This window comes from Vitis vinifera, chromosome 7 (genome assembly GCF_030704535.1).
Source record: "Vitis vinifera cultivar Pinot Noir 40024 chromosome 7, ASM3070453v1".
Lineage (NCBI taxonomy): Eukaryota > Viridiplantae > Streptophyta > Magnoliopsida > Vitales > Vitaceae > Vitis > Vitis vinifera.
In genome coordinates this window covers 24,451,325-24,478,125 of record NC_081811.1, presented here as the reverse complement: position 1 = coordinate 24,478,125, position 26,801 = coordinate 24,451,325, and the positions used below count along the sequence as shown (strand labels likewise).

General features: G+C 36.0%; 1 protein-coding gene across 1 annotated transcript in view; it reads left to right on the top strand.

The window, feature by feature from the left end:
- The window catches only part of LOC100251513 (kinesin-like protein KIN-14B), a 35,433-nt gene that overhangs the window by 6,092 nt on the left and 2,540 nt on the right, over window positions 1-26,801 (top strand). Inside the window, exons 8-19 of the mRNA XM_059738563.1 lie at window positions 4,874-5,035; window positions 5,555-5,646; window positions 7,129-7,280; window positions 7,784-7,957; window positions 10,024-10,170; window positions 11,217-11,405; window positions 11,794-11,865; window positions 17,062-17,117; window positions 17,208-17,427; window positions 23,813-24,004; window positions 24,111-24,326; window positions 24,662-25,012. Of these exons, the coding sequence (XP_059594546.1) occupies window positions 4,874-5,035; window positions 5,555-5,646; window positions 7,129-7,280; window positions 7,784-7,957; window positions 10,024-10,170; window positions 11,217-11,405; window positions 11,794-11,865; window positions 17,062-17,117; window positions 17,208-17,427; window positions 23,813-24,004; window positions 24,111-24,326; window positions 24,662-25,012 (2,023 nt within the window). The remainder of the gene's footprint in view (window positions 1-4,873; window positions 5,036-5,554; window positions 5,647-7,128; window positions 7,281-7,783; window positions 7,958-10,023; window positions 10,171-11,216; window positions 11,406-11,793; window positions 11,866-17,061; window positions 17,118-17,207; window positions 17,428-23,812; window positions 24,005-24,110; window positions 24,327-24,661; window positions 25,013-26,801) is intronic.

Genomic DNA, 26,801 nt, shown 5'->3' with positions numbered 1-26,801 from the left:
TTTGGAGAGCTTAATGAAAAGAAAAAAAGTATCCTCAATGATTTAACTAACTTTGATGCCATTGAGCAGGTAGGGGGTCTCACTTCTGAATTGTTAAGTCAAAGAGCCTCAAGAAAATGGGAGTTAGAGGAATTAATTTTGAGGGAGGAAATCCATTGAAGAGAAAAAGGTAGGGTGAAATGGGTTAAGGAAGGGGATTGCAACTCTAAGTTTTATCATAAAGTGGCTAATGGCAGGCGAAATAGGAAATATATCAAGGAGTTGGAGAATAAGAGGGGCTTAGTGTTGAAGAATGCCGAAAGTATCACAGAGGAGATCTTATTTTAGTTTGAAAAGCTTTACACGAACCCTACAGGAGAGTCTTGGGGTGTTGAAGGATTAGATTGGTCCCCTATTTCAGAAGAGAGCGTGTTAAAGTTGGATTCCCCTTTCACTGAAGAAGAGATTTATAAGGCCATTTTTCAGCTGGATAGGGACAAGGCTCCGGGGCCTGATGACTTTACTATTGCAGTATTCCAAGACTGTTGGGATGTGATTAAGGAGGATTTGGTGAGAGTGTTCACAGAATTTCATAGGAGTGGAATTATCAATCAAAGCACTAATGCCTCTTTCATTGTTCTATTACCCAAAAAGAGTTTGACAAAGAAAATATCATATTTTAGACCCATTAGTTTGATCACTAGTCTCTACAAGATAATAGCCAAAATGCTCTCAGGGCGTCTAAGAGGGGTTCTACATGAGACCATCCACTATACTTAAGGCGCTTTTGTTCAAGGGAGACAAATATTGGATGCGGTTCTTATAGCGAATGAGATAGTGGACGAGAGAAGACGATCAGGGGAGGAAGGCGTCGTCTTCAAAATAGACTTTGAAAAGGCCTACGATCACGTGAAGTGGGATTTTTTGGATCATGTGTTAGAGAAGAAGGGGTTCAGTCCTAGATGGAGGAAATGGATGAGTGGATGTTTATCCTCGGTATCTTATGCAATCTTGGTGAATGGTAGCGTTAAAGGGTGGGTTAAGGCATCGAGAGGATTAAGACAAGGTGACCCTTTATCCCCTTTTTTGTTTACTTTAGTCGTAGATGTATTGGGTAGGATGCTTATGAGAGCAGAGGAAAGAAATATGTTGGAGGGTTTCAGGGTGGGTAGAAATAGAACTAGGGTGTCCCATTTGCAATTTGCTGATGATACCATCTTCTTTTCTAACACAAGGGAGGAAGAGCTGCAGACTCTCAAGAGTCTTTTGTTAGTGATTGGGCACATTTCTGGGCTCAAGGTCAATCTTGACAAGAGTAGTATTTATGACATCAATCTTGATCAGGCTCATCTTTCAAGATTGGCTGAGATGCTTGATTGCAAGGCGTTCGATTGGCCTATACTCTATCTGGGTCTTCCTTTGGGTGGGAACCCTAAGGCGTGTGGCTTTTGGGATCCAGTGATTGAGAGAATCTCAAGTAGATTAGATGGGTGGCAAAAGGCCTACTTATCCTTCGGGGGGAGGATAACTCTTATCCAATCTTGCCTTACCCATATGCCATGTTACTTCCTTTCCTTATTTAAGCTACCTGCTTCAGTGGCTGCAAAAATCGAGAGGTTGCAAAGGGATTTTTTATGGTCAGGGATTGGGGAAAGCAAAAGAGATCATTTAGTGAGGTGGGATGTTGTGTGCAAATCGAAGGCAATAGGGGGTTTGAGTTTTGGGAATATTTCTTTGAGGAATCTCGCTCTTCTAGGGAAATGGCTGTGGAGGTATCCTAGAGAGGGTTCAACTCTTTGACATCAGGTCATTTTAAGCATTTATGGTTCACATTCCAATGGTTGGGATGCTAACACTTTAGTCAGATGGTCACATCGCTGTCCTTGGAAGGCTATTGCACAAGTCTTTCAGGAGTTTTCCTTATTTACTCCGTATGTGGTAGGAAACGGGGAAAGAATTCGTTTTTGGGAAGATTTGTGGTGGGGGAACCAACCTTTGGGAACCCAATATCCAAAACTATTTAGAGTAGTCGTGGATAAAAACATTCCTATTTCTTCAGTTCTCGGTTCTACTCGTCCTTTCTCTTGGAATTTAAATTTCTGCCTTAACTTGTCAGATTCTGAGATAGAGGACTTAGAAGGCCTCATGCGGTCACTTGATGAATTGCATCTATCTCCTTCGATCCCAAATGCCAGATTCTGGCCATTATCCTCTTCAGGGTTTTTTTCAGTCAAATCCTTCTTTCTAACATTATCTCAATTTTCTGGATCTCTTCAGGACTTCCCTTCAAAGTTCGTTTGGAATTCTCAAGTTCCTTTCAAAGTGAAGTCCTTTGTCTGGTTAGTGGCACACAAGAAGGTGAATACTAATGACATGCTACAAGTGAGAAGACCCTACAAAGCCCTTAGTCCTGATATTTGTATTCTGTGCATGAAGCATGGGGAATCAGCAGATCATCTTTTTCTTCATTGTTCCTTGACGATTGGGTTGTGACACAGGTTATTTCAGTTAGCTAAGATGGATTGGGTTCCCCCGAGGAGCATATCTGACATGATGTCCATCAAATTTAAAGGTTTTGGTACTTCTAAGAGGGGGATAGTTTTGTGGCAAGTTGCGAACATCGCTCTAATTCGGGTTGTGTGGTGGGAAAGAAATGCGAGGATTTTCGAGGATAAAACAAGGAATTCAGAGTTTCTTTGGGACTCTATTGTTTTCCTTGCTTCTCTTTGGGCTTTCTGTTCTAAAGCATTTAAGGGGACTCCCCTTAATGTGATTCAACTTGATTGGTTACCGGTGTGTACTCCATAAGGATTGGTCCTTTATAGAGAGTTTGTTTGTTTTCTGTGTATTTTCCTGTAATTTAGTTGTCTTTGGCGGGAGGATTTCTCATCTTTCTTATTGTACTTCTTTTTCTATCAATATATCTTTGTGTCGTTTCCAATAAAAAAAAGACAACAAAAGTTTTACTCCTATTCTGGATAAAATATTCTCCACTTCATTGGCTAAATGAGGAACCTAACAAAAAGAACACCTCAACTCTTCAGCATTATCAAAAACTTAGTGAAGTCATTCATCAAACCTCCTTAGTTACCCACGAACGATAAGGGTGGAATCTCCTTCACTAGAAGATTGGAAAGGTCAAAGCATTGGCTTGCACATGACCCTTAGAAGAGCTAGAATTTTAGCCTCAACAGGTTTAGAATAATCTTTAAGTACCGTACCCAAATTATCTTTAAACAGTCCTCCAATTCCTAGTTGCTTTGAGGCACCCAAAAAGCAATGATTGAAGTTTAACCTGACATAACTCTCAGGAGTCAATGAGCAAAATGAAAAGGTCTTCTCCGGGGAAATTGCTTCATTAAAAAAACTCATCAAAAAAAAAATGAAAAGGTCTTCTCGGTTCATCACCTAAACTTGCATATAAGGTTCCCATCTAATGATAGGGCTCAAACAAGTGTTTGTGAAGGCTTCACTAGCAGAAGCAGAAAGGGAGGAGGGCCTCTTTCCCTTCAGAATTCTATTTCTAGCATGAGTTGGTTCCTCTGTAGTTTGGTTGGGCAAATAGTTCAACTAACCATTAATAATCAACCAGCTTTAAGAAAGGATTTTAATTCTTCAAGCTTTGGATTCCATTTAGAAGATCAAGAGGGATAAAAAATAAACTTGGTTGTATGACAAACACCTGATTTCCATACTCTTCAAGAGATCTCAGTTGTTTTCACTATTTGAAGAATTTGATTTAAACTAAATGGCTAGACCCATCCAATTAGTTGATTTTGAGTATACTCGACTTTTTGAATAGAGAAATTTGATTGTTTCTTTAAGGTGAAGTGGAGGAGTTTTATTGGTCTTGTAACCATAATTAGTTGTAGGTTGTTGTAGAGGAGCTAAACCCTCTTGGACAGTGCTTTAGTAGTGCTCCTACTCTGCTTCACACCTCTCTTGTTCACCTATAAAAAGGTTATTATATCCACTCACATATCTCCTCGTCTGGTATTACAAAGTCAATCGTATTGATCAACTTGATGATAGCAGTTTTAATTCACATTATTTTGATAAAAACAATGCTTCAAAATTTAATTAAATTTGAGTGACTGGACACATCAAGCTGATATTATTTCTCATATCAATCCAACCATAATTTTTCTGCAATGTTCATATATATTTAGCTTGAGGCTCTTCTTGATGTTGTTGCTTGCATGATGCCATTAACTTGATTTTTGAGGTTCCAAAAATTCTTTCAATTTCTACCCATCTCAAGTAATCTCAAATACGAAATTAAATCATAATCCTTTGTTTTATTATCATCAATATAGGTTTTATGAAACCTTGGGTTAATTATAATTGATTTTTAGATGTGATGGTCAAAGCCTAATTCAACATTTGGTATCAAAGTCAAGAGTCACGGGTTCAAGTCACGGTAGCGTCATGCAAGGCTTTTGGGGGGGGTTTGTATTATTGGGTGCAACAATGCTGGTCTTAGGCTCGATGATGGGTCGATCTAATAATGGTGATGTCAAATGTTGTAAAAGGTTTGGCCTACTCTTATTGGGCACCAATTAGTTCTTAGATGAGATAGTTAAAATTAAATTCAAGAGGAAAAATTTTGAACATTTGTAAGAATATTTTATAAAAGATAAACTTGATTGCCTTTTGAAAAAATGATGGATCTTATTGGTCTCCAAGAAGGCGATGCTTGCAATAATTTTCTGATTAATAATTTAATCAATCACTTCTATTGTTATATACCTTGATATACTTCAAATTTAATCTCAAGTATGGTGGTGCTATATATCCTTATCTCATGTATATATGTGTCTTTTATTTATCTGTATAATATTACTAGATTATTCTCTGATTCATGTACGTGGATGCCCTGTCTTTCTATTTTCAGGATTACCACCATACATATATGTTATAACAATTCAATCACTGGAGAGAACCTGTACAGCAAACTTTCTCTTGTTGACTTGGCTGGGAGTGAAGGTTTAGTGGTGGAGGATGATAGTGGCGAGCGTGTAACCGACTTACTGCATGTCATGAAATCACTTTCAGCGTATGTAGTACAGCATTAGTAGTTGCAATACTAGCATTAATCAGCATTTAAGATTGCTTGCTTATTAAGTAAGGTACTTTTCCATACATACTTAAGATGGGATGTGAAGTGTCGCCACCTACCACCAGTTTAAATTCATTAAACAATTTTCATTATCTACTAGTTAAATCTATTTTTTGGTTCATTTGCTGATTTTTGTTGTATGCTTTTTGCTGGTTAAAGAACTGGTGCTTTTCGCATTTCCAGCAGTGCAAATGGCAAACTGAAAAGCCCATTTTTATCTTGATGGATAAGTACAAAACCTTTTGTTTGTACTTTAAGCTCCATTACTAAATCTTCTTGCTTTCGATTTCATACAGAAAATGCCTTGGAAATAGTAGGTGGCTATAAATCCATTTTGGTTGCTCAATTTCTGGCATTTCTTTGAGCAAATTTTTCCACAAGCATGGTTGTCATGTTTTCTTTATTTACTTATCATCCTGCACAATATTCTCACTGCTTTTTATGTTGTAATTGTAGGTTGGGTGATGTTTTGTCTTCTTTGACTGCAAACAAGGATGTTGTTCCTTATGAAAATTCAATGCTTACAAAAGTACTTGCAGATTCACTAGGTATTCAGTGCTCCTTGTGTGCATGAGTCAATTATGTTACTCCATCACAGTCATAGAGTTCTTATAGTAACAATAAGACTTTCATTTTCATATAAAATTAATAATAAGAGTTATAGTAAGAACAGTAACCATCTTACCTCCCTTGTTTTGCATATTCTGCCTGATTGCTCCAATGTTTTTCCTTTGGGCACAGTATCTTAGATGTTTTTTGTTGTATTGTGTTGTTTGATAAGAAAATGAAAGTTATGTTATTCAAAGCTCTAAAAATCAAATGGACGTCCTGATGATACCTCCATAATGTCTCCTGATACAGCTAATTGATGGTTACAAGAAATAACCAGTGATTTCATTAAAAGTTGCACAGTTATTATATATAAGTTAACTGGTCTGCGGTTTGCGATTCAAAAGTTTGAGAGTGTTGGAGTTTTTCTTTGTTTTTAGTTTTCTATAGTTGGGTGTTTTCTCTGTTGTTCAGTTTTTGTTTTTGTGGGAAGGACGTCTCATCCTTCTCTTGGTCTCTTCTCTTTTTCTTGTTTCTCTTGTATCTTTTCTTCTATTAATATATTTTTCTTCGTTTCTGATAAAAAAAAAAAAAATTATATATAAGTTAACCTTCCGTCCATGCAATGTTCGAATTGCATTTCACTTGTTATTGAAAATATAAAAATATAAAAACTATCAAATCTGTGCCATAGAAAAAAAAATTGTGATTAATTGAATACAAAATAAATATAAATTTATAATAAAATTATAAATAATTTTAAATAAAAAATAATTTTACTTGTATCATCATTTATTTTATATCCTTAACAAGATAGTTCATCATTTTATTATTAAATATATTTTCAAGTTTTATATATTGTTATTGAACACAAATTTTATCATATATATGTTATTTTTTTTTTCAATAAAACAACTTCAATGTGTATTATTACTTATTTTATTAATTTTTGGAGCTTTATTTCCAACATTTCTGTGATTTTGTTTTATTTCTGTCCCATCAATATTTTTTGTCCTGATTTCTATCCCATACTGATATTTCCGTAAAATCCAACCCTTGACATTTTCATAATTTCTGATATTTTAATCTTTGAAAATAACTAATGGATACTACCAGGAACTCCAAGTGATAAATGGAAAACATATTTGTACTGCCCTTGCATTTGTGTCTACTCGGAATGAGTTTCCGACCACTTATGAGATGGTCAACTGTTAAATGATTTTTCTAGTCTAGGCAGTATATGCTAGAAGTGTACCCCAGAGGTGGTGGGTGGTAGATTTTATGAGATTCTTCTGCATAGTTTATAACTAAATAATAATGAGTGTTGCCTTCTCAATTTCCCTTATATCCAATACGATATTTTTTTATTATAGATATCATTATTCTTTTGATACTGATTGATATTTATTTATTTATTTTCATTTAAGATTAAAGTGTCATGCCATCTCTTGTTTCTTGAAATGATGTTCTTCTTTCTGTAGGTGGAAGCTCAATAACATTGCTGATTGTTAACATCTGTCCAAATGTTTCAAATTTGCCTGAGACATTATCGTCTCTCAATTTTTGTGCCAGAGCTCGAAATGCTGTCCTAAGTCTTGGAAATCGTGATACAATTAAGAAATGGAGAGATGTTGTAAGTTACTCTTAGAATTTTTCTGCTTTTGAAACTCAAAAATTATGCATATGTTTTGGCTTTCATCAACTTGTGCCTTGTAAATATTATCCGAGATTTTCTTTCTTAACTTGTAACCAATTTTATGAAAAATCACTCAATTTTGAAGGGCTGGAGGGCTTTGCTTGGACTCCCACTTGATATATAAAATCTGAAACATGCAAAATTTTGGATGTTAGGGAAGGGAAGAGGGGGGGAGACCTTATACCAAAGAGAGAGTCAAAGTGCTAAAGAGGACTAATAATAGAAAGGCAAACCAAAGTATTGTTCAAACCTGTGATTGATTTGAGCTTGCCCTCCTTTTCGGTATAAACTTGCCAACTTGACGAAATATAATTCATTTCTGAACTTGGTTTCTATTACCATTCTTGAAAGGTTTTGTGTCTTGTTGATGCATTACTTCTATCATATTTTGAAACTTATATTTCTTTCTTCTAAAATTTAGTTTGTGATGGTTCTTGTAGGCAAATGATGCACGCAAGGAGTTGTATGAAAAAGAGAAGGAAATCCATGATCTAAAGCAAGAGGTTTTGGGACTTAAACAAGCACTTAAAGATGCAAATGATCAGTGTGTCCTACTCTTTAATGAAGTTCAAAAGGCATGGAAAGTTTCTTTCACTTTGCAGTCAGATTTGAAGGTTTGTGACATCATGTTCTTGTATATTTCTCCAGTTCTTTGATGGCATGTTGCAATGACTAGATATTTTCTTTTCAACAGTATTTTCATAATCTTCATTTAGTGAGTTCTAAGTTTTTTCCTGCAAACTGTTAGTTATCAGTTCGAAGGTCTATATACTGCTTAAATAAGAAACTATGTTGATTTTGGTTGAGTATATTATCTATGAGATCTGCTTTTTCCAATTCTATCCTGTCTGATGAAGTTTGGTTGGGTCCCATGTTGAATGGTTTATTTGTTGAACTATTAAATTTTATTTTAATCTTTTATAGATTGGTCAATTTGAAGAGGCAAATGGGACAACCTCATGATGCCACATCTGTTGAATTTTGCCATGTGGTGTCAGGAGACAATACATAAATCTATGGTGGTCCATCTCCTCTAGACATGAATCCTGAGGCATGCACTCCCCCACTGGTGTATCCTACGCCTGTCTGACTCATTGAGTCTGTTCATGAGGTCTGGAGGGTTTGTAACCCTGGCAGCCACATGCTTCCCTTTTGGCCATGGACCTGGAGCCACCGGGAATAGCTTCACAAGTGTGTGATACTGCCAGGTGAGGGTTTGCATGTTCCTGGCAGAGAACTTCAGGCCTCATCTCAAATACACAAACTAGGCCTTGGGCATGGATCTATTTCAATTAATGAATTTCAACAACACCAACATCTAGGCCTGGTACATCTGCAGTCCTAGTGCCCGGGCCTTCATAGAAGAACTGTGGGGATTGTAAGAGGATATGACTTGCATCTTATGTCACTGCCATACTTTCATTCAGCCAATCTCCTCCTGTGGTTGAGTTTGCACTTCTCTCAAGCTGAGGCACTCTCTACCATCCTATAATTCCACTTAGGCACTTCTTCCACAGTAGAGTCATTGCCAGCAACTTCTGATTGGGAACTATAATTGTAGGACGGTCATTTTTTTTTTTTTTGATAGGTAAAGAAAAAAGAGAAACGTAAAAAAAGCACCCTAAAGTACACAGGGAGTATACAAAGGGCATTGACAGTGCCACCAAAAAAAGAAAGAGGGACTAACAAAAAACAACACCCCTCAACAAGCCCCTACTCAATCCACAAAATGTCCAATGAAGGAAAAACCTAGAACTATAAACAATTTGGACTTGCCTAAAGATTACGAAGAAAAGCAAGTTTAATTCCTTGATTAGAAATCTCTTTGTTATTGAATGCCCTACTGTTCCTTCCCTCTAGACCATTCAAAAAGAGACAAAAGAGTAGCCTACCAAACCATTTTCCTTTTCCTATCCACAAATGACCCATGCCAACTTGAGAGCAACTCTGTCACTGAAGAGGGCAACACCCAAGACACACCAAACAAAGAAAACAAAAGATGCCAAACAACCCGAGTCTTGTCACAATGGATGAGAATGTGATCAACCGATTCTTCCTCTTCATGACAAAGAAAACATTTATTTGCCACTGTCCACCCTTTCCTCTTTAAATGATCCATTGTAGGACAGTTCTTTTCTTCTATGTGCATAGGAAATATGGTTAATGCCACTTTTAATGTCTATTTTCCTGGATGCTTATCCCATATATGAAAAGGGTGAACTGGATTTATATGATTAAGTTGTACTCATAAGTTTTAAAAGAGTAAATTGTATTTTTTTATTAAAATTATACCCTACAAGTTTACTACTCTATTTTTATGTGTCTTTTTGGGCACCTTCCTCAAATTGTTTGAGGCCTTGTGCTTTAGTGCACCAAGCAATGCCTATCTGATGTTTCATTGAGTACATCAAGATGTTGTAACAAAAAGGAATTTTTTAAACTGTTTTCATACCGATTCTATGGCTGTTATGGCATAGAACACTTTGCATGTCATTTGCATATTGTAAAGTTATTTTCTTTTCTCAATGGTGCCATAAAATAGACCATGTTGGCATAAAACATTTTGCATGTGATTGGCATATTGTAAAGTTATTTTCTTTTCTCAATGGTGCTATAAAATAGACCATGTTGTTATATCAGTTGGCATGCCCCTAAGATATTTGCCTTTCCTATTATGCAGTCAGAAAATAATATGCTTGCAGATAAGCATAGAATAGAGAAGGAACAAAATTCTCAACTAAGAAATCAAGTTGCTCAACTATTACAGTTGGAGCAAGACCAAAAAATGCAGATACAACAACGAGATTCAACAATTCAGACCTTGCAGGTTGGTCTCATGTTAAATTTTCTTCATCTGGAAGTGTATATTTGAGATTCTAAATCTTTATGTACAATGTGGAATATTTCTTTCAGTTATTAGTGTTGTTTGCTCCTTTTAATCATTGCTATGATATCTCCATTGGTTGCCCAAGGGGTATGAGTTAGTTCCATTATGGTTATAGATGTTGATGTTGGTGGAAACATCAAGACATCCTAACAACCATCCAGCATCATATTTGATGATTAATGGGATAAAAAGGAGAAAAATAATTATTAAGGGTCTGACTTCCAACAGTCATCTGGCATCTAATATGATCTAGTTGATAAACCAGTGTGCATGGAGTATTATGCATGCAGGTTGACCGATGTGGAAGCATCAACCTTAAAACCTATGCAGTTCCAGTCTTCTGCTGCTGCAAAAGAGATAGGACTTCACATATAACAAATAGAAGAGAAAAAGAGAATATTTTTGTTGGGTATTTAGATGATTAATATTGGGTGCATTGGAATTCCATTTCCACAAGGACTGAATCAGTTATTTGGGTTGCAAATGAATAGAAATTTTAGTCCAGAATCATGCCACCATGCTGAACAGTTTTTCTGATTCCAGCTTCCAGATTCTTCTGGGCAGATGAGAAACACCTTGAATTTTTATTTGGAACATTTCCAGCTTTCTTTTTTGGGCTATGTGTAACAGTGCCTTATGATGGGCTGGCAGTTGAGTTATATTGGTAGGCGGATTTAGTTTAACTTTACTAAGCTTAACTATCAATTAATTTGGGCACAGATACTTTACAGATGTTTTTTAGTGTGTTTCTTTTTTACTTAATTATTTTGACACTTCTTTTATTCTGGAGTAGTTTAATCTTCTGCTTCAGTGGCATTTATCTTATATTTTTAAGTACAATAAGACTGCAACTGAGGTGGTCTATGATAACCTTGCATTAACTATGATAGTTGCACTTTATTTTTCTGTTTTACTGATCAATACAGTTTCCTTCTATACTCCTGTATCATCATCTAAGTAGGCTTTTGTTAACCTTTCTGATGCAGTCTGAAATTAAAGCCATTGAATTGAAACTTATGGAAGCCATTAATTCTAAAGAAGCCAAGTCAGTGTTCGGAGCAGAATCTGGGCCCGAGGTTCTGTCAATTCCCAAATCAACTGGGGATGTCATGGATTCTTCAGCTGTTACCAAGAAACTTGAAGAAGAACTCTTAAAGCGTGATGCACTTATTGAGGTCTGCTATTCTTTACAATTCCTTGTGCTGAGGTAGTATTGTTCAAATGGTTGTTTGATAATGATCAAGGGTTATTGCTGCAAGCCTTTTGCAAATTTTTGTTGTTTAGTTTGAAGGTGTAGAATCCTGTAGTGTCGTCCTTTTCTGTTGTCTTTATATTTCATTTGGAACTTCAGCCTGTCATGTTGTTAGTATTGAGATCTCCTAGGAAGTAAGGAAGAGATTATGAGATGGCTGTAATGGTCCAAAATGAACCTTTTGAATGTTTATCATTTTCATTTTCATTTTTTTAATCTGCCTTCTCAACTCCTTACAAAAATCAAAATGGCTTGCAACTTTTAATTATTTTTATTTTCAAACCTGAATGTAGCAATTTGTTGTTTTGCAGAGGTTGCATGAAGAGAATGAGAAGTTGTTTGATAGATTAACAGAGAAAGCAGCTTCGACTGGTCCACCCCAGGTTGTGTGTATTCATTAAAATAATCGTAATATGGTATTGTTATGATATGAATTTATTTTGCTGAGAATTGTTTTTTCACCATATCACATTAGTTATATAATTTTGTTGTTACATTTCATTCATTTCTTTATTACGTTATATGTTCTTGTTACTGAATCCTTGTTACTGAATCTCTCAATGATTTTAATTCTTGTTTATTGAAGAGGGCAGTCATAATGTAAGTTTAACATTTATATCATAGCCCGGAGTTGCTGTTTTTGGAACATTTGGAAGTTCTAGGTTGAAAGGTCTTTTAAATCGTTTTTTTTTCTTGATAGGCATTGAAAGGTCTTTTAATCATATTCTATGCTTTTTGATGTGAATATATCTTTTGATTTGGTAGCAATATGATGTCACTTTGACTAAAAGGTTATGAATTCTAAGACCATTTTAAATACCTATTAAAGTTTCTAGTTTCCATGGTCATAGATGTTTTGGCTGGAAGTGAAGAGCCGATAACTCGCCCTTCCTTTTGGAATCCTTTTACTTATGATCACTCTTTTTACATTTATGAAAAGGAAGAGCCCATTATTAACTTGTATTCCATTCCCTTGGTATTATAGACATTGTAGCTTACTATCTTTGAAGCCATTTCATTATCTTTGTTAATATTCATTATGAATATTGATGTAGCACACAATCATCATTAGTTTCTATTTTTAGCTTCCTACGTCATTAGTTTCTATTTTAGATTAATTTCTATTTTAGGTTAGTTTCTATTTTCTACATTATTAGTTTCTATTTTAGGTTCATTATTAGTTTCCTATTTCTTTCCTGGTTTTCCTAGTTTCCAATTTTGGTTTCCTATTTCAATTATTTCCTTTATTTTTGCATTACAAACATTATTTAAAGGCTTATTGTAATTGTTAGAGAGAAGTTCAATATATTTTTTCAGAATTATTCCCTAATTTTCAGATCCTATTGTGATCTTTGTGTTTGTTCTTGAGTGTTTTTCTGTTTCGTTTTGAAACAAACCTTCCACTGCACCAAATATATTTAATTAAATCCTTGAAATGATTATTATTATGATTATTATTATTAATTTCTGGGCAGTGGTTTAGGGTGGGGGGTATGCAAGAAGTGTGTAAGAAATCCCAATTCTTAAAATAATGATTTGCATTTTTGTTGCATGGTTTGCCCCTTCTTCAAGCATAGGAGAAAACATGGGCCCAAATTTGTTCCAAATTTGTTATTGTTACATCGACACTCCTGTGTTCATTATGCTTGATTGTAGGACATATGTCATAAGTATGCATATTTATTTCCCATGCACACTGAGAGATTTTTCTCTGATTGTGGTCTCCCCAGACCTTGCATAAGCAGTTGCTAAGAGCTTGTTTATTTCATGTACATATGGAGTAATTTTAGGTTCAATCAATATTTTTATTTATTTTTTAATTAGATTAACCCCAGTCAAGAGTAATCAGTAAGCTAACTCCCACCTTAGTCCTCACCTCGTCTAATGTAGCTCCCATGATCTGCCATTAGGAAGTTTCTGGTGTTATTCTTCATTGAACTAGAGGCATTCCGCTAATTAAGGTTGTCAAAATGTGTCTCATATCACATTAAAATTTCATTAATTTGTGCTTCAAGTATTGTCGTTCCATACCAGAGTTCCATTGTACTTTTGTAAGATATGAATCTTGATTATCACAATTAAGTGTACAGTTAATTAGCTTTCCCCCCTTTTTTCCTTTTCTTCTTTTTGTTTAGTAGATAGAAAGGACATGTATGAAAGCACCTGAAAGGAGGTAAATTCAAGTAAATAGAAAGTATACAAGGGAACACCCTGACACAGTGAAAAGAAAAGAAAAGCGGAATAGCCCAGTAAAGAATGCTAGTTGTACACTCAAACCAACACACTCTATCAACAAAATCAAGAAGCACCATATCCTTTCACTTAGGGAGTCCATAGGCCACAAACATGAAGTTTAAAGAAAACATCTTCAAACTTTAATACAAAAGACTCTTTGATCCCTTTCTTCTGGTTGTGCGCAAAAATGCATTGTAGAACAGTTGTCCTGACTTTCTTCTTTTGTTTCCCACAAAACTACTGCTCCAAGACAATGCTGAATTTTTTATTGAATGAGACACAACAATAACACTACAAACAGAAGGAACACTTCAGTCCAAAGATAATGCACCACCCCCACACACTGGACATGAATATGATTAGTTGACATGTCATCCTATTTGCAAAAACAACACCAGTTCTCAAGATCACAACCTTTTGCATTAATAATGCAAAAGGTGCATTTTTTAATAGGAAAAAGAAATAATATATATTAAAAGGTGCCTAACAAAAAAGGGGATGCAACCCCCACCCATAGAAGGCTATAAGGCTCACAAGGGTGAAGAAAGAAAGCATAAAAAACACCACCTACAACAACTTCCTGCATAAACTATTTACAAAATTAAGCAAGCAATGGTTGACTCCCATCCCCAAGTGGCTTAATGAAGAAAGACATCAAAAAGTATCTTTTACCACCAACAAAGCACATCCAGTGTTTTCGAGATTTTTCTATTCATTTCTTTCCAAATGGTCCAAATTTCAAAATAAGCATAAAAGGGTCCTCTTCCATATCAATTTTCTTATTTGATCCAAGAGATTTGGTTGCCACCCAATGAGAACATCATGGACTTCTCAGAAGGAAACATGCCACCTCCCAAAACAAACAAAAAACCAAAGATCAACTGTTGGATGACTACTCAAAGTGGATGAGAATGTGGCAACCAATTCTTCTTGATTCTTGCATGAGCAATACCTTTTTATTATATAATCACCAGAATTTTTCCCCAAGCTGCTTCCCAAGCAGAGGTGCTAATCTTGGAAGCCTGAGGTCCTGTTTGGATTGGCTTTTTAGGAGTCATCAACATTTTTTTTTCTAAAGCTTAGTAAGTGCTTTTGGACATGAATATGACTTAAAAAAGAGTTTTATATGGAAATTAGGAAAATGTTGCTTTTTTTAGAAGCTCTATTTTCATTTATGTAAGAAGCTATTTCATGTTTAATAAAATTTTTATAACACAAATATTGTCCCTTGAATATGGTTTTGGTTTTGGCTTCGGCTTCAACTTCTAGCTAGATCAAATACAAAAAGTTATCCTAAATAGGGCCCTAATCTCTCTAGCAAGGAAGGATAAAGGACATCTAGGATCTAGAGATTTGTAGCAGGACCTAACTAGGGAAAAAAAACCTATTTTTGGGAGCCTTCCATACAAACTTGTCTACAATGTTTACTTGAATGCACATCCTGCTCAGAAATTGCAATCAAATAAGTTCCTCCTAAACCTTAGATTCCATGTGGTCCTTGTCTTTCCTCTTGCATCCCAATAATCCATAACCTATGTTTTCTAATGGATTCCTATGGCAAACTGAGTGAGGAAGCAATCCTTTAGTGTTGTCTCTCCGCAACATTCTTCTGTCGAAAATTTTATCAATTGGCCATGATCAATGCAAATGGTAATCTTTGCTTGAGATTCTCCACAACATCTGTTGATGGCTTTCCAAAGGCTACAACCATATAAGTCTTCCTGCCAATCTCAATGCACCAATCCCATGCCATCTCACAATATTGCTTGCACCAGCAAATATCGATAACCATTTCCTAAGGAATGCCATATTCAGCACTAGAAGACTTCTTTGCACCATCCTTCCTCCATCCTTCTGTGAAGACACCACATCCTAGATATTAATATAAAAATTATTTATTATTTTCCTGAAAAATTGTGTGAAAGACACCATTTCCTTCACTTATAAGATTGAAAGTTGGGCTGTGAAGTTTGAACAACTGAATTAAAAAAATATATCATTCTCTTGTGTTGGTTTATAGTGTTGACTGAATTCTATGATTACATGAAGTCATGAAATTCTCTGAAATTTCAATGTAAAAAACCAACCATTAAAATGTAGATAAATACTGCTGTATATCTAAATTATTATATCAGTATCATATGTTATGTCTATGCATCTTCTAAGTTTAATTTTTATGACTTCAAAGCTTGTGAAGTGGCACCTATAATGGAAAATTCATGTTCCTTTAAATTGTAGTGATAAGGTGGTGTAGAGTTTGTAGCTGAATTTGAAAATAAACAAGGTCAGGTTCTGAGAATCATACATTTTCCTCATAGTAGAAAGAAATGAGATGTATTAAAAACAATAAAGAGCATGTTGATTTACCAACAATGGAAACTATATGGATTTTGAAAATGAAAAAAATTGGTAATTTACCAAAACTATGCTAATTATTTATTTTTATAATCAGTTTAAGAAATCTATTCCACTGATAAATTTGTTCATCTATCCATATTTTTTGCTTTATTTCTCTTTGGGAAAGTTAAAATGATCTCCTTTGAGATTTGGTGAAATTAATGGATTTCCCTTCCCAATGCTGTTTGGAATAGGATTGCCAAAATGCTTCTGGGATATGTATTTAAAACTTTGTAAAAAGTGTGTTTCCATACACTTATGTAAAAATAATCACAAAATAGGAACCCTTTAAAAATAATTCAAGTTTCATACACTTAACAGTTAAAGGTAATACCTAAGATGGTCAAAACTAATACTTATATCATTAAAAGGTAGTACCTGAATGGTTAAAGGTAGTACCTTTGACCAAAAAAATGCATGAAATGCTAATTATTTTAGATAGATACTTGAAATTTGTATTTTATAAACTTGGGTTCCTATTTTGTGGTTTTTTTTCGCGTGAGTATATGAAAACACACTTTTCCTTTTAACTTTTAGTCGGGCAAAGGAGTAACAGAAAGGTTGGATTAACCCCCTAAAGAACCAGTGTCACATCTTTCTTAAATATACCATTTGATGCTTTTGATAATTTTTTAGAGGGTTAAACCTGTTTTCCTTTGTTATGTGTTTGATTTAGTAGAGTACAATAGCTCTAACTAAAGAATTTTGTGAATACTATTTCAAACAGAGTCATTATAATTTTAAAACAGGACAGGTCTCTGTAATTTTCCAAATATGAGGGGAGTTCCTTGTAATTTCACCAGATGTCAAGTGAAGCTAGTGTATTTTTCCCATTTCACTTCTCATGAATGTCTTTTCTCTAATGATTTTGTATGGGACTTATAGTGATGGTGATTTCATTTACATATAATTGTGATTCCAGATTTCTTATTTTGATGTTTTTACAGATGTCAAGTTCACCTTCCAAAGGATTGATGAATGTTCACGCTCGGGAGATGGGGAGGTATACTTTCTAGTCAGATTTGATAGTTGTTGTAATCTTTTTGTGCATTGTTTTGGTTGCTCTTTTAACTCTATTACCGTATCTGGACAGAAATGATAATAATATTAAAGGACGTCCAACGGATGTCTCTCCTTTGGCTTTGACCACCTATAAGACTGAAGGCGCAGGTGCTTTGGTTAAGTCTGACCCTGAAAAAGTAAAGACAACTCCAGCAGGAGAATATCTTACCGCTGCTTTGAATGACTTTGATCCAGAACAATATGACAGCATTGCTGCCATTTCAGATGGAGCAAACAAGCTTTTGATGCTGGTATGCTAGCTGATTTGTTCCGTTCTTCTGTTTGTACTCGAACCTTGCTGTCACATCATGATTTATGTGCTTTGCAGGTTGGGTTGAATCTGCCATTCCATTTCTAGACCCTTTCGGTTGAGTTCTCAATGAAGTTTTAATAACATAGTTTCATATCATGAAAGAATCTTCACATTCTTGTTACTTAATATTTGATTTGGAGTCATTTTAGGAAAATGTCTTGAATTAGAAATTATATCAATGCCAATATAATTTTGAGAAAATATTTGGTAGCGGACCTAGGTGGAGACTGTTTTGGTAGGCTTTTTTGTATGTTGTCCCTTAGGTTGTTTGTCTTGAGATGTGGAGGTCTGTGGAGTCGTGGGATGTTGTTCACTTCTATGCTTTATTTAGGGATTCAATTGCTAATAAATTCTTCAGCACTCCATTTAGCACAATTTTACCGAAGTATGAATAGTAGGAGAAACTTTGGGCTGAGGATTGAGTGGGTGGATTCCGCCCATGGTAGGTTGCTTTAAACTTAATTTTCATGATTGCTCAATGGGCAATCTAGGTCCTAATGGGATTGCTCGTCCATCAGAGATTCTGATGGCAACATGGTTAGAGCATTCTAGAAGCCACCTGGTCTTGAATCAGCTATTAAGCTCAAGTTCTAGCTTTGTTGAGTGTTTGATTCAGCCATCAGCTTTAATCTCCCAATATTTTTTTGATAAATAAGCACAGAATATATAAAAAAGAGGCAAAAAAGCCACAAAGTATACATGGAGTATACAAGCCAGCTAAGCCTTACAACCAAAAAGAAAAGCAAAAAACCCCACCAACCCTTAGCTGGAGGCTAACCACTCCAAGAAGCCTATAAGGGATAGCGAATTCTCTCCATTATACAATCTAGCCCAACACCATAAATTACATACAAAAGAATTTTTAAGTTTTTGAATTGCTATCACTCCCCCCCTAAAAGTTAGTCTATTTCTTTCCTTTCAAAGCATCCAAAAAATGTATAATGGGATAGACTTCCATATCTTTTTCCTTTTTTTTCCCTACAAAAGGGCCCCTCCAACTTAATAAGACCTCCTTCACAGTTTCTGGAAAGACCCACTGAACACCCAACAAAGCAAAGACCATATCCCACAGGACTTTTGCCACTATACAGTGTATGAGAATGTGATTTATAGTTTCCTCTTCACAATTAGGCAGCTGCCACCCTTTTTTCTGGAGCCTATCTAAAGTAAGCACCTTCCCCCAAGTGGCCTCCCAAGCAAAAAACACTATTTTAGTTGGAACTCTATCCACCCAAATGCTACTTTTCGGAAAGCCGGTGACAATGGGATTGACCAACAAATTGTACACTTCCTTGACTTTAAACTACCCGTTTCTTCTTCCTTCCAAGAGACCGAGTCTTCCTCTAAAGTAGGTTTGTATCCCCTCAAGACATGAAGCAAGTTACCTACCATATCCAATTCCCAATCATTAAAGTCCCTCATAAACCTTAAATCTGTCCCATATTTCTTCTACCATGGCGTTTCTATGAGCAGCCATGGCATAAAGGTGAGGGAATCTTTGGGACAGCACTGTACAACCGCACCAAAGATCAGTCCAGAATCTGATTTTGGTGCCATTTCCAACAGTAAATGCCATATTTTCCCAGCACCAATCATTTTCCTTCAAAATCTCCTTCCACACCCCTACTCCAAACGCCCCATTAACCTCTAGATATATGCAATAGTGAAAGTAGAAGGGATTTTGCTGTTTGTTCTCCCTTAGGTATCCAATGGGAAGGGATGGTCCTGGAAATTGGGTGCTTCGATTCACAGGATTATTGATCTCACTCTCATGGAGTATGGGGTGCTTGTTCTTCTAGAGGCCTAGGCCATCTAAAGAGGCAACAGATTGACTGGCGAAGCAAGGAGCTTTGGCATCAAAGTCTTTAGTGAGAATTTCTTGCACCCTGAGTTTTGTATCTCCTTCTTTCTTGTATTGGGCGAGGAAGTTTTCACTTTTACTTTTTAGGTCTCTTGCTTGTTTTACCCTTCTCTTTGTCTTAAAGAATAACTCATGCTTCCTTATGCTTTTTTTCCTTTTGGTAGAATGTTTTTTCCTATAAATAACAATTTTTATATGATTGTCCTATATAGGAGTGTGGAGAATTGGATAAATGCCATGGAAGCACAAACCACATGTCCTTTTTTCTTTTTAAGGGGATGATCAGTGACAAAAGTTTAACTGTGTACCTTTTGATTAATAGGATTTGGATTATCCTTTTTTTCCAATCAGAAGGAGTTGGAATGTTCTGATTGGAAACAGGAACTAGAGACCAAAAGGAAAAAAATGTTTGTAGTTTAGAAGTACTCTTTAAGTATTAAAATTCTAAACAATTATTTGGGTTTCATGATCGCTAAGAAGATAGGAGTAGAGTTTCTTTGAAGGAAGAAAAGTGTCATAGTTCAATGAGTCTACAAGAGAAGAAGAAAGGAGAGTCATATATTACTTAGTTAAGAGTTCATTTCAGTGGGAGTCTGGATGGTAATTGAAGAAAGGAGAGAATCCTATAAGATGGCAAGATGTTGTGATGCCCCGCATCTCAAATGTTTAGGTATCCATATACATGTGTAAGGAGGTGGCTGAAAGTTGAATAATCTTTTTCGCCATTGTAGATTGGCTTCAGACAATTTATTTTTTCTCTTTCTTCCTGATTTTGATCGAGTTTCAGTGGATTGGAGATGGAAGCAAATGGGCTTACAGAATGTGGACGGTTGTGCACTATGCAAGAAAATTCACCTGCCTTTAAAAGGTAGAACCACACTTGTACAGTCTTTTTTGGGATATACTCCCACATACTTCTCTTTATCTGTAAGCTTCAACTCAAGGTTGCTTCCATGATCAAGAGAATTAAGTGAGAATTTTTTGGGGGTTGAGGCAGGGAAGAGAGATCATTAATAACTTAGCTTCAGGTGTGTATACCAAAGAGGGAAGATGGCTTTGGGTTTGGGACGACTTCTATGAGGAATAGAGTCCTGTTAGGTAAGTGGTCCTAAAGGTTCTGCAGGGGGATTGTTTATAGCACAAGGTTATTAGGAGCATCTCCAGTGGTTGGAATGCCAATGAAGTAGTTAGGTGGTCATATTGTTTGTTGTGGCATTCTATTACCCTGGAATTCTCTGATTTTTCCTATTTTTCATGTTTCTTTGTTTGTGATGGGTCCAAAATTTGTTTTTTTGGAAGATTTATGGTGTGTCCAATTACTCTGAACTCAATTAACTAGTCTCTATTTGATCTTGAGGTCTAGAGTTTCTCCTATTTCTTCTGTTTCAGACTATTCCTCCTCCTCTATGTTTGAGAAGAACACTTTCTGATATGATTTATGATAAGGAAATTGATGGGTTATCTTTGTTTATAACCACTTAATGTTTATTTATTGCATTTCTTTTCTGATGAAGGACTTTGGACCTTGATGCCCTAAGGTATATGCTCAAAATGCTCTTTTTTCTTAATCTTTTCTCAACCTGTGGGGCCTTTTGTATTCTTTCTGGTCAAAATCATTTGAAAGTCCAAAGCTTCACGTAAGGGCATGGTTTTTGGCTTGTAAAAAGGTTAAAACTAATGACTTACTGTAATTTTGGCGATCCTATAAGGCCTGGAGCCATTTGTCTTCCATCATGTGCACGGATAAAAGGCAACTTAGTTGACCATCTTTTGCTTCATTATCCTATTACACTGGGAGTGACAGATATTATCTAGGTTACCTTGGATCAATTGAATCCTCCCAGGAGCGTACTTGCTATAATGGTTTTGTGGGCTTTGGTAGTCATATCAGGAGTAAAGTTCTTATCAAGTCACTACACTCACTGTCATTTGAGTGATTTGGCTTGAGGGAAATTCCAAATTTTTAAGGACATTTTTTATTTTGATAAATAAAACCAAATTCATTAAAAAATAAAAACGCCACAAGAACGCACCGAAGTACACATAAAATATACAAATAGTGCTTAATAGCACAGAAACAGGAAAAGAATCCCAACAACAACTCCCTTCCTTAACCAGAACCTAGTCACTCAATAAAATCAAGGAGAGACATAGAATCTATGTCTATGTACTTCTTTACACAATAGAACAAATTTCTAAGAAAGAACATCTTCAAAATCTGAGCAGAATGCTCCTTATTATCAAATGCCCTCAGATTTTTTTCCTTCCAGACCATCCAAAAAAAGCATAATGGAGCTGCTCTCCAGACCTTTTTTCTTTTTTTGCCCACAAAACAAACCATGCCACCCTAATAAAGCTTCCTTAACTGTAGTAGCTTGCACTAATGGATACCAAAAAGATCAAACAACAACTTCTAGAGGATCTTAACTAGTGAACAATGAAGGAGAATGTGATCTATGGATTCTTCCTCTTCTTTGGAAAAAAAAACACCCATTGAACAAAGACCACCTGCGTTTTTGAAGCTGATCTAAAGTCAACTTTTCCCCACAAAGCCTTTCATACAAAAAAGTTAACTATAGAAATGACTCACGAATTCCAAACTACTTGTATTGAAAAAGAAACAACAACCCCCAGTTCCAACACAACATATAATTGCTTAACGGAGTACTTATTATTGTCCAAGTTTCACACCATCTTATCTTCCCCCTCTCTATCAATTGCCAATCCTTGCGACCGTAAAAATAATTCCACAACTTCATCACCTCCCAATCATTCAAAGGTTGAGTGAAACAAGGGTTCCAATGCCCTCTCACCCCTAACTGAACTCAAACATCTGTCATCCATGCCTCTTTAAGGACATGTGAACATTGGAGTTTTTGTGGGATGCAGTTTACTGTTTTTATTCTCTTTAGATATTACTTGCCTCTGCTTCCTAAGATATTATGTTAAGTACAATCTTTTTAGCTTGGAGCTCTAGTTGTTTTACTAGCACAAGGATTGCAGAGGTGCATGCATAGAGGAATCCTTCACGAGAAGGTTTATTTAAGCTTAATTTTAATTGGTTTTCTTCGGGAAACCTAGGATGGTATAGAGGAATCCTTCACGAGAAGGTTTATTTAAGCTTAATTTTAATTGGTTTTCTTCGGGAAACCTAGAATGGTGAGGGACTCTGTTGTTCCTTGGGTTTGATGTAGAAGAATGGTTAGAATTTTCTCCATACCTGCATTGATACAGTGGGTCATAGAGCCAGGGATTCTTGCCTTATTCAAAGGCCTACTTCAGGCAAGATCTCTGGGTCTTAAAAGTATCCAGGTGAAGGAGATTTGGCCATTCATAGCGAGTGTCACAGTTAGGTGCCTCACAATTAGCAGGGGATTTCATGCTGCCTTGAGTTGTAATGGTTTAGTGTCTATTTACTGGTTATTGGCATGCATATTTGTTTATTTAGTTGGTTTTTCTCCTTGAAGAATTGCTCATCCTTGTATTTTCAAATTCACATTTATCAAAATTGTTGTCTTTGATCAAATGTGGTTGTGCAGTATTCTTTTGGTATACTTTCTGGTAGCCCTTTCTTACTGTATGTCTCATCAGTGAATGATAGCTCACCTGACTTGTAATTTTGTTTTGATGCAAGGAAATTGTTGTTTCTTAGAAAAATAGGTAGGTGATTCTTTGAAGGATGTGAAGAGAAAGGAACATTAGAATATCTGGAGATATTGAACTCCCTATTATGGGGTTAAAGCTTATTGTGTGGAGGTTTTTTCTGTTTTTCTTTTTGATTTTTTGAAGGTTATTTATTTATTTATTTTGTCGGTTAGAAGGATTTTAGGTTTCATGTAGGAACCCCTATTTTTGAGGAGTGTTTGGTTTCTCTTAATCCCTAATTTGTCTTTACTTGCTTTTGACCTTTTTTTTCTTTGACAAAATTTACTTATTGAAGATAATTTAGCTGTCCTCCCAAGAGGGCATATTGGTTTGATTAAAAGAAACATTTGCTTGTTGTCTAACAGTAAGTTCAACAATTAGTTTCTTCATATAGACTGTTGATATTTTTGCAACTTTCTTGGTATCATTGGTCAACAGGCGGTCTATAACTGAGGTTCAAGAATGTATTGAAGGAGTGTGTATTCTTTTGTCATATATTTGTGATTCTACCATGTTCTTCTGATGTTTTTTTGTAGATAATCTCTCTGTCTCTTTTCCCCCTTCTCTCTCTCACACACATATTGTCACTTGCTCCTTATGGATGATTGATGGGTGCATTGGTTTAGCCTGTGGCATTGGATGCTCAGGATTCATGATAAGAATGCATCAAACAGTTTTAACTAGAAGAACCATGATTATTTCTGTTTAGCTTATTTGCTGAATGGCATGCATAATTTCTCAATGGAACTTCTATTTTTAAATGATGAATCAGGATTATTTACAAGTCATTTTTTATTTGGGAAATGTCAATTTTCAGGTTTTGGCTGCTGTCATCAAAGCAGGTGCTTCTAGGGAGCATGAAATACTTGCTGAAATTAGAGATGCTGTTTTTTCTTTTATCCGAAAAATGGAGCCAAAGAGGGTGATGGATACCATGCTTGTTTCCCGTGTTAGAATCTTGTACATAAGATCTTTGCTGGCTAGATCACCGGAGCTGCAATCCATCAAGGTGACAAAGCCTGAGATTTCTCTCTGTCCCAGAGTATTTTTGTTGAGAACACATGCTGTCACATGCAGCCTTGTTGAACTTAGGTTGTGTATCCTTATATTTGTAGATTTCTCCAGTTGAGCGCTTTTTGGAGAAGGCTAACACTGGACGTAGCAGAAGCTCTAGCCGGGGTAACAGCCCTGGAAGATCTCCTATTCATTATGATTCCAGCATGAGGAATGCTCTGGTTGATGAGCAGATCCAAGGCTTTAAAGTGAATATAAAGCAAGAAAAGAAGTCCAAGTTTTCATCAGTTGTCTTGAAGCTACGAGGGATTGATCAGGTGGCTGCTGTGATAATTTGTTTTATGCTTCTTGTTTTGCAAAGATATTTTCTGAAATTGGTGGTGTAAAATGTGGTGCCCATCCCCACTACCCAACCAAAAAACAGGGGATAGAAAAACCTTTTTCCACTTCTGTTTCTGAGAAGCGAATATTTTTAAATTCTGACATATTCCACTATTACATGAAATTATTGTCTTAAGCATCCTGCTTTCTGGTGCTCTTTGTAATCAGTGACTCTATATATGCTGTTCCTACACTTTTGACAAACATTTTTTTTCTGTTGGTATTTCATATATTGGTATTTATTGTGATGCTGCAAACTCAAAACATACAGGAAACTTGGAGGCAGCATGTAACTGGTGGAAAACTTAGGGAAATCACTGAGGAAGCCAAAAGTTTTGCAATTGGAAACAAGGCCCTTGCTGCTCTCTTTGTTCATACTCCAGCTGGTGAGCTTCAGCGCCAAATTAGATCCTGGCTAGCAGAGAGCTTTGAGTTTCTTTCTGTTACCGGTGATGATGCTATAGGAGGAACAACTGGACAATTAGAACTTCTTTCAACTGCAATTATGGATGGTTGGATGGCTGGTCTTGGTGCTGCACTGCCTCCTAGTACTGATGCTCTTGGACAGCTACTATCTGAGTATGCAAAACGGGTGTATACTTCTCAATTACAGCACTTAAAGGTATGTCTGGAACTGAGGTGGGGTCTTTTCTCAAGTACAGTTCTGAATGAACACATTATTATTTATATAAAGGTAGGGTAAGTGAATATGCACTTCAAATGCTAGGGACTGCTAGAACTTGTCCAAGCAATTTCTTCCTTTTCTCCCTTACCACCCTTCCCCTCACACACCCACACACCTTAAAAAATTGAAATTTTTTGGATCCAAATTCAGTACTCCTAAACAAATGGCATGTGGAATATTATCCAATTAGGCTAGGTTAAATAAAGTCATTCAATCAAAAAACAATGGTGTTAAGAGTGCATGATATACATTGTGGCCCCAAATCCTACAAGTTTAAGCTTTTAGGAAAATTGGTAGTTCAATATAGTATTAGAGCCTTGTTTGATGGGAGGTCATGTGTTCAGACTTCACCATCACATGTCTATTTGCCCAATTTATTAAACCCACGTGTAAGCCCAAAAATAGAGAGTATACGTGAGGGAGGGTGTTAGAGTGGATGATATACTATGTGGTCCCAAATCCTACAAGTTTAAGCTTTTAGGAAAATCGGTAGTTCAATAAATAGAACCTTTTATTTTTTTTTTGTGTGTGTGTACATTATGTTTTGCAAAATATATTTCCTGTTGCAGTCACAAAGCATTTCCAATTTTAATTTGGTTAGGGCATGCCAAAAGTATCAAAGGATCATTTTTGTAAAGCTAATCAAAGAAAGAGAAGACAATTTAATTTGGGTGGAACAAGAGTTGCACTCATGGTTTAATATTGTGCTATGGTCCTATGGGCTTTATCTTTTTTCAAAATATCTAATTCTATTATGTTTCAAGTCCATAATTTTAGAATTTCTTAGGTGAGGAAGAGAACTGATCAGCTTTTTGTAAATCTTAGAGGGGTTTCTCGTCCTTCTTTTTACTTGCTAAATTCAAGATTATGAATCAGCTTGTTCTAGTAAAGAGGGAAAAAAGGAAGGAAGAGGAGCACAAGGATGAGAGATCTTTCAAAGAAAGCAAAAGAGCCCAACCATCACCACAAAACAAAAGTCTGTACTAAACACCATGGCTGCATCCAATCCCAAGAAGCCCTCTAGGAGGGTAGGGTAATAATGTCCCACAAACTCAGCCAATGTTGTTGCCCTCCTAGCAGGACTATCAGCCTTCTGATATGCTGATCTAGGCCTCCAACTGAAAATTAAATCCCATGGAGTAGAAACATTCTCTTCCAGAATGTTTCAGTTGTATCAGACATAATTAGTTTAATAGCTTTTGTATGGTAAGCCTTCCTTAAATTAAGTATGATGCCATAAATCCCCCTATTAGATAGTTGTGAAGGTGAGCTTGTGCAATGGTTTTCCCATGGGTGCAAAACAAGCAGAAGGGACCTAGGAGATATCACCACTAGATGAGGAGGATTTTGGATCTTGCCGGAGGTTTGGGCTGTCTGATCACTTGGAAGCCTAGATCAGAAAACTAGGAAGTTGATAGGTTACCTAAGAGAGGAACCATATCTCTCCAGGTTGTTGGGGCATTTATGCCCCTTCAGTCTTGTTTTCCATCCTCACACCTTTGCTTTTGGGTTGGGTTGGTAGTTTTGTAAATAACTTTACTCTCTCTGGTTTCCAGTGTCCTTGTATGAGTACTGTTTCTTCTCTGAGAGACATCCCTTTCTTTTTTCGATATAATATAAGTGCAATTATAGTTTCTTATCAAACTGACTTTAGAAGTCCCACTCAAAATGAAATGCCTTGCCCTTCCATTTATCTTAAAGATGCTAAATTTTGGATCTTGATATC